General features: G+C 32.9%; 2 protein-coding genes across 7 annotated transcripts in view; one reads left to right on the top strand and one right to left on the bottom strand.

Moving 5' to 3' along the window:
- Positions 1 to 718, bottom strand: part of LOC126740088 (uncharacterized) — a 33,939-nt gene extending 33,221 nt beyond the window's left edge. Inside the window, exons 1-2 of the mRNA XM_050445961.1 lie at positions 331 to 718; positions 135 to 234 (exon numbers count right to left, since the gene is read on the bottom strand). Of these exons, the coding sequence (XP_050301918.1) occupies positions 135 to 234; positions 331 to 359 (129 nt within the window). The 5' untranslated portion in view covers positions 360 to 718. The remainder of the gene's footprint in view (positions 1 to 134; positions 235 to 330) is intronic.
- A 7,589-nt stretch (positions 719 to 8,307) lies between these two features.
- LOC126740271 (zinc finger protein 711-like) overlaps positions 8,308 to 16,432 on the top strand; it is a 30,105-nt gene continuing 21,980 nt past the window's right edge. For 5 of the 6 annotated variants that reach the window (XM_050446224.1, XM_050446223.1, XM_050446220.1 and 2 more), the window contains exons 1-3: positions 8,308 to 8,615; positions 15,011 to 15,505; positions 15,565 to 16,192. In XM_050446224.1, coding sequence (XP_050302181.1) covers positions 8,445 to 8,615; positions 15,011 to 15,505; positions 15,565 to 16,192 — 1,294 coding nt within the window. In that variant the 5' untranslated portion in view covers positions 8,308 to 8,444. Of the gene's footprint in view, positions 8,616 to 11,648; positions 11,948 to 15,010; positions 15,506 to 15,564; positions 16,193 to 16,432 lie in introns of those variants that run through there. The other variant, XM_050446221.1, reaches the window with a different exon arrangement.

Below are 16,432 nucleotides of genomic sequence, written 5' to 3'. Positions count from 1 at the left end.
ACAGCCTGAAAAAAACTTGTATACAATATTCCATATAATATGGAGAATTTCCTGCTACATGGTAGGGCAACTTTAGAAAACATAAAAGTTAAAAATAATCAGCTATATCAAAGTCTCCTAACCAATTAATTTACCTTTGCAAGCCCAGCCTTATGTGCACCCATGGACTCCATATACTCAACATACTTTCCAAAATTCTTAAACTCTTCCCAGGTTGGTCGAAACACCATAATTCTAAATAAATACAAACAAATTGTATAGCAAGTTTACATTAATCCCTCTACAAATTTAATCAAACATTACACAATAGAATAAAAATATTGCCCTTACTTGTGTGTCCTATGAGGATTTTCACCCATTGTTAGAATTTATTCGAGAAGCAGCAACAAAAACTAAATTTGCACCGATAAAAAGGGCCGTTCTTAGCAAAAAAAGTTTATAAAAATCATGTTGAGGCTCTTAATATATATTTCACGCGGCCATTACTGACACACAAATATTCACGTAGGCAAAACAAACACAAAAAATCAATAATAAACGGTCCACCGATCCGATATACTTTGAAATAATAGACCAAATATTAAACGGCACCTTTTTGCACTGTTCGAAATGATTGTTAACTATTGTTTGTTACATATTTTGATGAAAAATGCGTAAACATTCACATGGACCACAACACTCCTAACAACCACACGACCGGGCCATTTACACTCACAATCGGCAATTGTCGGGATTTTCGGCCATTTTTAAAAACGCATGCGTCAGACTCCAATAGATTTCCTTTTGAGTATTTAGTGTTGACATTGTTGACAGCTTGTAGGGATGCACACGATACATCGTAGTATAGAAAATATCGATGATTTCGATACTCGATATTTTTCTTTTGATATATCGAAACATATCCATATTTTTGTTCGATGTATTTTTCTTTAAAATTTGAATGCAAACTTGCTCCTCAAAATTTGCTGCAAACCACAGAACACAAATATATAGAGAAGTGGTGGTTGCATACAAACTGAAAGAAATTCTTCTGACAAATCAGCTAGCGGCCTCTCGCTTGGCAGCGGAAACTGTTGTAACTAACTTGACAGTTTGACGTGTCTAATTGGACCAATCGAAATGGTAGAAAGGCGTGGCCAAATTAAGGCGGGAAATCACTTTTTATTTAATCTGACAATCTTATCATTTAATCGTAATATCTAAAGCAAACGCCTAATCAAAAAGGTTACTCATAGAGAAAAAAGCCTTTTTGTTTAGGTGTTAGCATCAGATATTGATCTGAACAAAAATAAAACTTTTCAGCTTTATTTTACATATCTAAATAGGTTAATTTACTGCAATAATCTACGAAAGTGTACTAACAATAGTGTACGATATATCACCAATTGGACAAATGGAAATAAAACAATGTTTTTTTTGCTTTAAAACATTTATTATTTAATTTTCCCGGAAAAAAAATTATTTTAAATCGATATACTTAATATTCAATAATTCATTATAACAGACATTATATAAATTAGAATTAATCTAAAAATGTTTAAAATTATTTTGTTAGCACTGAACTACCCTAATTTTATACAGATTAGAAAAGGATGTCAACATTTTTGTGCTATTTTCTCATAATACATCTAAAGGCATTCCCATTAGGTTAATAATATCCTCATTTTATTAACACATAGAGTCAATAGAGGATGAATTATTCTTATTTAATATGTACTTGTATCTGTTTCCTAAAGAAAAATTTAACAGATTTTAAAATTATTTAAATTATAATCTAAATATTAATTTTTAAAATTAATTAAAAATTCTATAGCAGAGTATTATCGAAAGAAACAATATATCCATCGACAAAACAAAATAAACTCTTTCAAAATGAAAACAACTTTTTAGTATAAACATATATCACTTACATAGAATATATTTGTTGGTCTCTTATAATACTAACAACATATCTTGGAACTATAATATTACTAAAAGCTTAATTCAAGGATACATGTTTACATAAAATAAAAAGAAACTCTCAAAAAAACACAAGATGTAAGAAAAACATTAAGTCTGATCCATTCCGGGGGCTCAGGTCTCTTAGCCGCTATACCTATGTCTTGTCCCACTGAACACAGGAAGTGGTATGATACGAGCAGGAAATAAAATAAAAAAATAGACAGTGCAAACCTTATAAATCAATTTATTAAATGATTCATGTAAAAAAAAAGACAAAATAAATGTTTAAATAAATATGTATTGTAGTGTAAAGCCAGGGGTATCAGCATTATTAAAATTTGTGAACTGATCAGAAGAAGTTCTATAGCTCAGTCTTAATAATATTTACATTGAATATCCCTCTCCATGTTTTTCTTGTAATATGAACTAAAGGAAATTAAAAAAATCTTTTATTACTGTTTCTCAGAAACATTTAAAATATACATACTCTTACATCAAGGTCAAGAAAATTTCAATAAATTTTTAATTGTTGAATAGAAAATGAGAGGCCAGACATTTTGTAATATGTATTTATAATAATCAAGTTAAAAATTAAATAATCAAGTTGAAAAGTGAAACTTCTTCATTGAAATCAACTGAATTTGATTTTATTAAAGACTAAAAATTGACAATACAAAAACATAATAGTAATAAATAAAATTAGATTGTCTTACCAGAAACCTGGAATTGCTTGCCGCAAATTAACTAAAACACTACTCCCAATATTGAAAGAGAACTTTTTAGAAAAAAAGTCATAAATTTAAAACAACATCCTTAAAACAAATAGCAAACTAAACCCACGCTGGCATTCATTGAAATGAAAAACAAACTCAAATGGTATGACAATGACAAATGATGTTCTATCAGTCAATGTCAACAACTGTCTGTCAGCTCCCTGTCAATTTTGCCAAGCAAGATGGCCGATATACGATTCCGATTTTCACCATACAAGTTTCATCCATGTGCTGCAAACTAGCCGCTCGAAAAGAACAATACCTAAATTGAAATTGGATGTCATATAACTCAAGTCGTCTCTGCATGGCGTCGATTTGTTGATACTTATCGGTAAATCCTTAGATTTACGTATTTACTTGGCTTGGGCGATTTACGAAACGCTAAAAAAGCTTCTACTCCTCGACATATAGCTGGCGGTAAGAGAGTGAAATTACCTCCTTGGCTCCTTGACACTACACGGACTGTCAAACATCTGATATGTCATAAAAAATTATTAACATGCGGCCATTTTTCATAGTTCTTTAGCTTACACCTTCTTTTTACTTTTGCCGAAAAACTACGTTTCATTAAAATTCTCAACAAAATTGATCTGTTCTGTTCTCATATTTTGCACAAAATTTCTGCAGGTGCTTAGTTCAGTATGTTTATGTCAGCTGTGGTTAGTTTTTATTAGGTGTGATGACAAGTGAACTGAGAATTAAGAGATGAACAGTAAAAAAATGGAATTGAATAAAGACATTGGCGATAGTGCATTTGCATATGTGGTTATTGCAATCAACTTTTTTTGTGAAAATGCCAAGTGCAAATGTAAACAACAAAAGTGAGAAACGGATTCTGAGAAGAAGCTGTAGGTCTTTGTAACAAGTGATCCCAGAAAGTTGTAAGCTTAAGTGCCAAATTATGGACCAGCTGGTAAAGTGCCTGGAAAAGTTATCCTGCTGGTAACATTAAAAATTGTGAATTACGAACTTATTGTTTGTATTACCATCGGGATAATTCTTGCTTACCAGTAGAATAAGTTAACAACAGGAAAAAGCAGCGTATAAAAGGTTTACCAGGAAATGTATTAGCTCAAATTTTTCAAAGAGTTGGAGCTTCCATAGTCTTGCAAGAAGTTTGAGTATAAAATTCTAAATTTTGTTCTTAATCTGTATGAGTATTTTATTATTGTTCATCTGGTTAAATCTCTCTTTATTTAATATGATAATGCCCGACTTAAGGTTACACCCTTCCCTCAGCTGCCCCTCTTTGCTGGCTATGCCACTGTTATGTGACTAAGAAATAAAAAGAAAACATACATCTAAGAAATCCTATATAGAAACATCAAATTTGAGCCACTATATTTAAATATTTCCTGTTTGTTCTTGGCTACTTTTTTTCTTAGATTTTTGTTTATACCCTCATACTTTGTTCGAAGATTATTCAGGGTTCGAACCACCCCTAGCACAGGGTTTTTTACATTAAACTCTGCTGTCAATTTTTTCCCAGGCCTGATCTTTTTCTTTCCAAGATGTTGCATCAGTCTTTTTTCATTCAATTGTACCCGCATATTGACTTACTAAATTACAGAGCAAAATAACTTATTTTTTAGAAAAGCTTATCAACGTCTTTTTTTATCAGGTTATTGAGACATCCTCTAAAAAAATAATGTAAAAAAAATTGATTAAAATTCTAGCAAATTCACTGCACAGTATACAGTTTCTAAAAAGCTGCGTACTGTGATTCACTGAAAATGTTCGGTGGGATACTTACAAACAATTAGCAAAAATGCAAATACATATTTATACTAGTACTAACAGAAAGAATATCGGATTTGGCACCAAACAAGTATGCAAGTACCTATAACAATTATCACAGATTAAAAACCAAACACATTCATTATTTTTGTTTTTTTCTCAGGACCGGATTTTCATAACCCTATAATCTTTCTTTTTGTCTTAAGATTATTGTATCGGCCACAACAATTATGTTGTTGCCAAACTGTAAACCTTCTGCTACATAACAACAGGTTAAAATTTGATTCATAATTCCTCCTACAGCTATTTACAGGTAGGTTTACTGAGAGGATAGAATTTATCTGCCTGATAACACACAGGAACTTTACCAGCTGGTCCGTAATTTGGCCCTAAGCTAAATTTAATGATAAATTGCTTGTTTTATCATAGTAAACAAATAGAAAAATGGTAAATCCTGTAAATTTTACTTATTTACTTATTGCCTCTTTTTACCTTTACTAATTTGTTGATATTATAGTTATTTAATTTATAATATTTACTAAGGAACACTACTAGTGAATTGAGTAGGGGGTTATTCCTTGATAATTTTATAGAACTTTTATCACCTTTGTACTTTTACTTTGCCCTGTATAAATTCTCCTTTGCAAACTTTGCTTGTCATACAACAAAGTTCCTCATTCAATTTAGTTGTAAGTTTATACATTATGGAATTTAAATATTTTAACAAGCATGTATAACTGTTAATTTTAATTGTTTAAATTGTGAACTTTTTTTTAATCTGTTTATAATATATTTGTTAATACGTTCTGTTTAATTTCTCAAACCCAGACCTATGTATTTAATAGGAAATATACGGGTTTCTCAGAAATTAATGTACGCAGATAGAAAAAGTGACAAATCGAGGACTTTATTTAATGTGGGGACAAAAAAAAAGTTCCAACGTACCACTTTTTCAATCTGCCTTCAATAATTTCCAGAAGAACCACCACATACCCATTTTTCATTTCTGGTTAGTATTACTCCTCTACATTCAGAGGGCACAACATTCAATCAATGTTTACTGTTCTATTAGCTCTTATGGGAGTTTCTTATTTAAGTGTTAGTCAATGCTTATAACCAAGTATCAGGAGAGAGAAAATATCTTACACAAATAGAATTTTTTCTCTTATTAATAAAAAAGGCTGGAGGACTCTTAGTGACTTAGGGTTGAATAGTACAGCTAAAGCAGTTTTGGCTCTACCAAATGTTCTTAATACTTTTTCTTTAAAGTGATTAATAGTAAAAATTCGGAATGTCAAAATACAGATTTTATGTATCAAAATTTAAAAAAATTAGAAATGATAGTTTTCGCTTAGGGTTAGCTACAGTAAATGACGTAAGCTCTATTTTTAATTCCATAAAATCAAACACCCCGGGCAATGATAACTTTACGCTGCGGATGTTGAATTATTCTTTCCTGCTACTTTTCCTCGGATTATTATTTCCCACTACTATGCCACATAATAAATGTATGTTTAAGAAAACGTTGTTTTCCTTTACAATAGAAGGAATCTATTATTTGCCCACATCTAAAAAAATTCCAAGCCAGAAACATTTACGGATTTAGGACCTGTTAATTTATTACCGGTTTTAACAAAAATCTTGGAGAAGGTTGTACATGGGCAAGTAACAAGATGTCTAGTTCAGAGAAATATATTGATATTATCTGCCTAGCGCTTTAGACTGTAGGCTATCATTACGGTCATGACTTCGTTAAAGGATGACTCTACTAAAACAAACACACAAGAAAACCGGAGACCATTATTATACAAATGGCTCCTAAATAGGACGTAGGTACTTCGCCCACTGAGCAATAAGATGCGAAAGTCAATTGCATCTTATACCACTGACGAAATTCAATATCTAGAGCCATCGATAATCAAAAGTTAACCTCCCTTGTATTGCTTCATTGTTCGAAAGCATTTGATACGGTCAGTCACGATGAGTTAAATTCAAAGTTGGATCGAAAATAAAAAGTTAGTATTAATGGTATGTATTTAGATTCGCTTCCGGTTACTATAGGGGTGTCGCAAGAGTTAGTACTGCGTCCGTTGTAATTTTTTATTTATACCTTTGATTTATTTTCAAAAATGTATAACTGTCAGCTACAGGCTTTTGCTGATGATTTACTTAGTTTGAATTACCTACTTAGCTTTGAATCTAATCAAGCTCTCTTCTAAAAATATCACAGATCAAATCTTAATGCAAAAAAATTGTATTACACACATGCTCAAAATCTAGGGATATTTAAAACGTTAACTATTAATTTTTTGATAACTATTTCTTTCTTACTTTAAACTGTTTTGAGTAGTGTAACGCGGTTCTAGCATTATTTCTTGATTTAAATATACGACTTATTTTCATTTGCAAATATTTTAATCACAAAAAAAACTATTTGTTAAAGATGCTCAAAATACACAATATTGATATTGCTTAAATATGCCTAGATATCAATTGGTAGATAATGAGATGTTAAGGGCTATGGGGACGTTTGAGGCTGGAATGCATATAGGCACCTCTCAGAGAATTATCTCTTGCTTCTGGAGCCGGTATCGGGACACTGGAACCACACGCCAAAATCATTTTTATCGATCAAGAGTGACTACTACTCATATGGATTGATCTGTTCAGTTAGAAGCTCGACGAAATGACACAGTAACAACCATAATTAAGTCATCGGCGCGGAGCTTATAATGTTACTGTTTCAAGAGCTCATAATGTTTGCCTTGAAGTATAAGTATACCCTTACCCTTATATATATAAGGGTAAGGGTATATATATAAGTTCTGTGTGCCAACCCTCAAATCGAGAGAATTGCGCCAGTCCACTAGCTTGGGCTCAGGAACATATCACTTGGGATCAAAATCAATGACATGTTTTATTTACTGATAAATCTCGGTTTGGCTTGTATCCAGATTCTCAAAGAATACATATTATATAGAAGGCACCTAGAAAATCGAATCTATCATACACAGGAGGTTCACACTTATAGAGAAGGCACAAATATGGAATAGGCAGGAATTTCTCTTAGGAGTCGAACTAAGCTCGTTCTTCTGTATCGTTTCTTATCAGCAGACCGCTCGGTTAGAAATGTTTTAGAACCTCTTGCTGTTTCAAACGCTTAAAATATTGGTACAAATTTCATCAGTGTTAGTTAGCAATTCCCAGTTAGTAGCAAAGACGTTGCAGAGCCACACTCAATGCACTAGGAGGTCATATTCCTTAATAAGCTTGTTTTGCAAAAAGCAGCCGCAGCGGTATTTTCTGATTTCTCCGAAGCATTAGATTGCGTGAACTGCAGATTATTACTCGGTAAGTTCTTTTGCTATGGTTTCAGAGATGGCATGGTTCGAATCATTCTTGTCTGGTAGAAGGCAAATTGTTAAGTCAACAAATGACTAGTTTGTTTTTTTTTCTATTTGAATTTTGTTTTTGGTCACAACTGTGATAATTTTGTTATATGTTTATAATGTTTGCCTTTTTTATTGATAAAATTATTGGGTAACTTTAATATCTTCTCCTTTTTTGTTTAATCATATTTGCTACTAAAAACAATAATATTACTTTTAAGATTTAAGTATTTTTTAATCACTATTTAGTTGCTATTTAAGTGCTGAATGTTTCATCTAGTAGGAAGCTTTGTTCACAAATACTTTGCATTTTATGATATGATGAATAAGGCATGTTTTGATTTGATTGGATTCTTCGAACTTTCATTTCACTGTGCTGCCTTTTGTTTGGCAACACTGACATGGTACTAATGTGACATGTCCAAAATATTGACATTGACTTTTATGGCAGATGACATAATTGGCAGATCAATCAAACAAAACAAGGAAAAAAATTAACATGGACGGAAAAACTACCCCAGCGGATTAATATTACCACCCTAGAAACTACTAAAAAGGTATAAATGCAAATTGGTAAATAATGAAAACCACGTAAATTCCGAACATGGAATTACCCCAAATGATTTTAAACGAGGAAAGTATCGTGTGTAGGACTTGCCTGAAAGTCCTGGACCACTTATCAGGTACTGGATTCACCTATCTTGATGATGAGACCAGTTATGTTAAAGATGTGGGCAGTATTAGGGAAATGTTACAGTTTTGTATTCCTGAACTGGTAAGTTTTCCTCAAACAAGTTTGTTTAAGGCTTGGTAAACACCACCCCTTAAGCCATCACTTATCAAGATTTTAGTACAAATTAGATTTTTTGTACTGAAATCTTGTACAGAACATTATTAAATTTAAAATAAGTTTTATTATGTGGAATATATTTTTCATCTAATTCACGGATGTCCATGTTTATTTTGACCAAAAAAGCAAATTGAATCTCCACAAGTTGACTGGTGGAAGCTGGAGATTTGCATAGAATGTGTGTTAGTATTACATCTTCCTGCATGAATAGATAAGCTAAACTTAGGGCTGGCTTTAATCTCCTAATGGCTTGAGTATTGGTATTATAATATACTGGTAAACAAAGTCCTGGTAATCTCCCAGTATATTTATTCTGGTAAAAATTGTGTCTTATTGGTTGGTAAGTGCTAACTAATTAGACCTAGTACCTACCTTTAATCATCAATCCTTTATTCTTATAAAACTTTTTCAGAAATAATTTAGAAATCATTTATAAATATAATTTAACTATTAATATTTCAGATCTTGTTTTACAGTCATATAAAAGAAATCTTGTTTACCCCATTCAGGATGCACATTAAAATTAATAGTTTATTTATTTATTTATTTATTCATAATACGGGAAAACCCCATTAACTGTAAATTTTACAAAGCAATAATATTTACATAAACAACTTTCATAATCTAAACCTACTTAAAAAATTAATACTAAAGTAAAAAACACCTATACTACATATACTAGAAACAACCTTAATAATTTATATGCAAGAATGTAAATACAAAACTTTATGCACAATTATGAAGTAAGTGACCTCTTTAGATGCATTAAGGAACTTATGTTAAACACATCAATATTCGAATTGTTTAACAAATTCATATACCTATCCATAGGATTGTTAATTCCATAGGATGTTCTGTGGATTGGAATGTTAAAGGTTACATTATGGCGCAACCCGTGATGAGGAACATTAAATCGTATGCGACCCAACAGATCAGGGCAATCAATAAGCCTATTAACGATCTTATATATAAAACTAGCACCAGAAATATTACGGCGTTGCGACAGTGTCGGAATAGATAATTGACTTTCAATATAAGAATAGTCATGGTTCTCAATGACAGTTAAAGTTCTATGAGCACAATATCTCAGGAATTTATGTTGAACTCTTTCTAAAGCATCGATATGAATCTGGTGGTATGGAGACCAAACTACAGAGCAGTACTCCAATATAGTTCTTACTAGGGAGCAATAAACCCTTCTTGTTGAAGAGACTGAGAAATATGAACAGTTTCTCATAACAAACCCTAGCAATTTTGATGCTTTTATAGAAATTGAATTAATATGATCAATAAATGTGAGTTTCTCATCAAAAATAACTCCTAAATCCCTAATAGATGCAACATAATTCAGTGGCTCATTATTAATGAAGTAGTTGGATTGAAACCGGTTGATCCTGCGAGTGAAACTAATAACACAACATTTCCTAGCATTTAAATGAAGATTGTTTTGTTCACACCAATTATTTAGGCGATCCATATCTGCTTGTAGTAAATCTTGATCCACAATACTACCAACCACCCTCCAAAATTTTAAGTCGTCTGCAAACATCAAACACTGACTATACAGGAAACAGTTAACTATATCATTAATAAATAAATTAAATAATAAGGGTGATGTATGCCCTCCCTGAGGGAGACCTGATGTTACGCTGATAGGATCAGAAAAATGTCCACCTACCCTGACCCTTTGAATACGGCCAGTTAAAGAATTCTTAATCCAACTCACAAAATCAACATGAAACCCTACGGAGATCAGTTTTGACAGAAGAATTTGATGATCAATACGATCAAACGCCTTACTAAAATCGGTGTATATAGAATCAATTTGTTTATGATCCTCTAATTTACTCATAAGATCAGATTGGTAACAGATCAAGTTAGTGGCAGTAGACTTATTCTTGCAAAACCCATGCTGTGAATCTGATATTAAGCCTTTGCATAACCAAGAAAGTTGATTAGCTATGAGGCTATCAAAAAGTTTAGGTATTGAAGATTGAATGCAAATACTTCTATAATTATCTATGACATCCCGACGGCCAGCTTTAAACAACGGCACAATAAAACTTTCCCTCCAGGCAATTGGAAATGTGGATGTTTGTAAGGAAGCATTAAATAACAAAGATAAAGGAATGGCAAGAGTACATACACACTTCCTCAAGAGAAAATTCGGAATCCCATCTGGGCCTGCAGTAATCTTGTTAGGGAGTGAGCTAATACCTTCAAATATATCATATGTTAAGATCTTAGTAATGTTTAAACTTCATTCAGTTGGGTGTGGGAACAAACTGGTGCCCGTTTGGTTTTACCTGAACCAAAAATGTGCTAATTTTGCAATTTTATTTAATTGAATAATTCAAGATTCACTTATTAAAATTTTTTGAAACTTTGCACAAGGGTTTGCCAGATTGGTCTGTTCATTTTATCATAAATTTTTTCTATAAAATGTACAAAGAAGCCAATAATTGACCCCTTAAAATTTACATGGGTTTTCCTATGTTCCGCTCGGAGACGCACCAACCGGTAAGGTCATTAATCATAAAAGCCAGATTGGTCTGTTCATTTTTTCTATAAAATGTACAGAGAAGCCAATAATTGACTCCTTAAAATTTACATGGGTTTTCCTATGTTCCGCTCGGAGACACACTACCCGGTATAAGGTCATTAATCATAAAATACATAGATGCATACAAATCAGTAAATAAAAAACTATGTTCTTCATATACTTATTAATATTCTTAGTTTTGCAATTTAGTGACCATGAAAGAGAACTTGTGTTACATTACATATAGTGTTGTGAGCAATGGAACGTTCCCGTTTATTCTCGAAGAACGTTCGCGAACGTTCACGACTTTTTTCGTGACGTTTATTCTCAAGAGCACGAATGAGCATGAATCCGTACGTTCCCCAAAAATGTGAACGTTCCCATAGTGTTAACGTTTGGTGTCGGTTTTCGGCAGTAACCACTGAGAGGGCGGGGAAATTGGCATTTGTTGCTTCAAATATTAATTTAGAAACAAAATTAAAAAGTCAAAGTATAAGCTCAAATACCGGACAGCCAAACACCTCTACCAATTTAATGGAACCAAAATCAAAAAAAATAAAACTCACTACCAAATCTGGGGCTGAAATTAATACCATTGAAGATGATTCTTCTGAGTCTGACGACTCTGAATTTGATTTAACGGAAATTCTGAGTGATTTAAAATCAAGCCAGCGCGAGGAGGGAGAGGATAGTTCGGAGGAGAGTTCCTAAATAGGTTGTTTGAAAGTTTACCTCAATAAATAGAACATAAATAAACACAAACATTTTTAATTTCAGATATTTTCCTAATATGTTTCCTTTGCATTTTTTTCATTTATTCAGCTTGCATGCCTGGATTACACCCGAGATAAAAAGATATTCAAACTACATAAAAGATCTCTATGTTTGGTACAAATATACTAATTCTAGGGAATACTACGTTACATACAAACATGAAAGAAAACAATATCGACGTTACATCTCCTCTTATAAAAAGTCTATAAATGATAACAAAATCCGAAATTCAAAAAACAAGATAAAATCAGCATGGTCAATCATAAAATCTGAGTCAGGTAAAAATAAAACTAACAACAATATTGTTTTAAGGGAAGATGGTCAGTCCATTGAAAACCCAGTTTTAATCACCGAATTATTTGCTAAACATTTTACTCTTGACCATCAACAAAGCTGTAACTCCAATATACATGACTTGCATAATGATTATCCAACCATATTTCTCAATCCTGTTAATTCTCAGGATATCTTTAAGATATTGATGAACCTTCCAAATAAATTTTCCTCTGGCTTGGATGAAATTCCGGTTTTCGTCTTAAAGTTTGTTGGAATTCACTTAGCCGGACCCATTTCCAATGTGATCAATGAGAGTCTTTCTACCCAAATTTTTCCTTCTGCTCTTAAGCGGGCAAAAGTAGTGCCTGTTTTTAAGAAGGGAGAAAAAACGAATATTGCCAACTATCGGCCAGTATCCGTATTACCATCCATATCGAAGGTATTTGAAAGGGTTATCTATCAAATAGTTATGAATTATTTAACTCACCATCAAATAATAAATAAACACCAATACGGATTCGTTCCCAAAAGATCGACGGAAATGGCCATTTATAGTGCAATACAATATATTATGGAGAATCTTGAGAGAAAGGCCAGTGTGGCTGGACTGTATTTCGATTTGTCTAAGGCGTTTGACACGGTTGACCATTCTTTACTGTTGGACATCCTGGAACGGTATGGCATCAGGGGTGCAGCATCTAAATTACTCAGTTCATATCTAGAGCAAAGAGAACAAATAGTTTGTGTGACACATTCCGGCTCACCAACGTTTTCCCGCCCCCAAATTATAGGAAGAGGTGTGCCTCAGGGCTCAATCTTGGGACCTGTGCTCTTCCTATTATATGTCAATGGCTTGCCTGAGCTGTTCCCTTCTGATATGATTTGTCAATTCGCCGACGACACATCAGTTATAGTTGCCAGGAAGACAGTGGCAGATCTTTCACGGGGCTGCTCATCCGCAGTGGAGCGCATGAGGACCTGATGTCTGAACAGTAAGTTGTCTTTGAACTCTGGTAAAACGGGGTTGATTAATTTTTCGAAGGCCAATATTGTCTCAGAATCTCTACTTGTGTGGTCTGGTGGGCAGTCAATCCCTGTGGCCAATAGTATTAAATTCTTAGGAATACACATTGACCCCAATTTAAATTGGGAGAAACATATTAAAAACCTTTATTCCAGATTAGCTAGCTTGTGCGGATTGATTAGAAGATTAAGGGATGTAGTGTCTGAGGTATCTCTTCGCCTATTTTATTTCGGACAGGTACAGTCGATCTTACAATATGGTATCTGTTTCTGGGGATCTGCAAGAGGAGCTCTAGATATATTTAGAATGCAAAAGCGTATCATTCGTTGTTTATTGGGCATGACCTACAGAACTTCCTGTAGGCCTTACTTCTGCAAACTAAAAATACTCACCCTTCCCTCCCTATACTTTTCTTCCTTGGTGTTATTTGTGAAGAGACACAATCATTTGTTTGTTGAGAATAGGGAAATGTACGCTGAGGATGTGACTATGATTACACGACATAGAAGCGATCTCCGTATTCCATTGCATAATTCAGCTTACTATGAAAGAGGTTCTCATTATATGGCCATCAGGGCTTATAGAATGCTACCTGCTGATGTTAGAAGCATTGAATCTACAGTCCAATTTAAAAAAGCTGTTTACCACTGGTTGCAGATTAAATGTTTTTATAATTTTACTTTTGAATAATAATTTTAACTTGTGTTAGATATTTAGAATATTTATTTTAAATTTTGTTATTTTGTTTATATAAGTATATTGCCTCTATGAATTCTAGATAAGAAAAATTAATGTACCCCATGGGAGCTAGATCCTCCTTTGTATGACGTTGCTTTGTCGTCCTGTATACGATTTTGTTGGCAAATAAAGGATATTATTATTATGTGCTGAAAATTCTCGTTCGTGCTCGAGGAACGTTCTCGAAAAATAAATTCTCGAGCATTTTACAACACTAATTACAAATTACATAACTTTACATTGGGTCAATCCATCATACCATACAATTTTTTTTTAACATTTATTTGGAGGGATCAGTAAACTTTGACACCCTACTACATTTATTGTTTTTATAACTAATTGGCCAGAAACTGCACAGATTTTTCCTGGATCAGTATTACAAATTTAAGTTGTTGTGACGTCTAAGTGTAAAATATACACCTGTGTGCATTAGTTGTCACTTATCATTGTTAATATTAAACTAGAAATAATGAAACTAATATTACAATACCTTATCTATTAACACTTAACAATCTATGAAAAAGGACTATTGGAAAAAAAAAATCTCTATTGGAAAAAATTTGGCTATTTTGCTCAGAGACCCCAATATGATTTTAAATAGGAGAAAAAACATAAAGTCTTGGTCGCAAAAGTCATATAATAAAATTAATTCTTAAAATGGTTACATGTTTCGCTCAAGGAGTTGAGCATCATTAGACCTGAATGGTGGAAGACTAATAACACACACCTGTTACCAACCAGCTATATGATAAACTATAGTTTATTAACTAGAACTTGAAAGAGCTTAGTCTGTGGTACCTTATCAAAGGCCTTAGCTAGGTCAATAAAAACACCAAGACATTTTCTGTTATTGTTCATATGTGTTATTCTTACTGCAATCTGCTAAAAATCCTATCTGCTATATTCCTTATACTTACAGGATTATCAATACTATCACTTAAATTATTACTTTTGTGTTTCTTTTAGGATTTGTATGTCTCTAATCGACCTGTAGTATGTTATGGCTGTCTCCCAATCCTTGTTCAAGTATACAATTTCAAAATAAAATGTCTAAGTGGTGAAAACATTATTAAAGATTATATAACCAGAAATAACCTTAAAGAATATAACCATGTAAACCTAAATTGTGTCTTGATTGAAGACCTGAAAATGAAAAGCCAAAAACTACTCTCAAGTCAAATTGAAAATAAAATCAAACTTCTGTTGGATCTGCCTGATAAAAGTGAATCTCACTCTGAATCAGCTGGTGTTTTATCTTCAACTCCTGTTCAGCAAAAACCTATGATGATTATTACTCCAATAAGTGTTACTGAAAATGAAACTAACAACACAGGTTGTCAACTTAGTGAGATTGATGAAGAAGACACAATGGATTCTAGTGAGACTGCTGCAATTATTCATGACATTTTGTTAGAAACTTCAGAAAAAACTGTAAAAACAGAAATTGTTGAACCAGATGAGGTATGCTGAAACCATATTGCTTCTGTAATTGATTTTTTTAAAGAAATATTTGATTTTAGAGTATGGATGGAGGTAGCCAAGACCTAGAAAACTTTGATGTGTCAGAAGATTTTGAAGCCAACTCTGAAGAATCAGATGACCCAAGGCAAGAGCCACCAGTCCCAAAACCTCCGGATACAAAACAAGATGAATCTCATGTTAACATTGTTGCAGTGAGGAAAGACTTGTTTGATTCTAGTCAGCCACCCCCTCAGTTAATAGTAAAAGAAATACCAAAGGAACAACCTTCACTTATCCTAAACAAGGGAATGATGGCTCAAAATGGACGCATTGTGATAAAAATTGACCGAAAGAAATTGCAAAGTATGGCTCCATATAAACCTCTAGAACTACAAGAAGTTGAATCCAAAGACCAGTCTAAACCCTTAACCCCTAGTATTAACACTGTAGAAGTAACTGATACAAGTATAGATTCTTCACCTAAATTGCCAAAAATAGTCTCTGTCAGTACAGTTGATACAGAAGAAGAGGACACATCAGATCCTCCAGACACAGAGTATAAGTGTAATAAATGTAATTATGAGACAAAAGATGTGATACAAATGTATGATCATAATAGACGATTTCACAGTTTTGACTATACATGTCAGCACTGTCCATTTAGTACCTCAAAAGTTGAACTGTTAGGTAAGTGATGTTTTGAGTGTTGCATTCTGTATTATTAGCCAATTTTTTTCATTTTTTGTTTGGTTTGCTTTTTGGAGATCTTCTATTTTTATGTCTTAAGAGACTTCGGAAAAGGCACTAGACATTTCAATGCTGGAAGAAAATAACATTTTTCTTATTGCTTGTTATATTGTTTATACAGATTTTCATACACCAGTCAAATGGCTTGGAAATTTAATTTAATCCATAATAATTGTTAAT

Source organism: Anthonomus grandis, chromosome 9 (assembly GCF_022605725.1).
Source record: "Anthonomus grandis grandis chromosome 9, icAntGran1.3, whole genome shotgun sequence".
In the NCBI taxonomy this organism is placed as follows: Eukaryota; Metazoa; Arthropoda; class Insecta; order Coleoptera; family Curculionidae; genus Anthonomus; species Anthonomus grandis.
The sequence above is the reverse complement of the archived record's forward strand: the minus strand, read 5'-3'. Positions and strand labels throughout refer to the sequence as shown.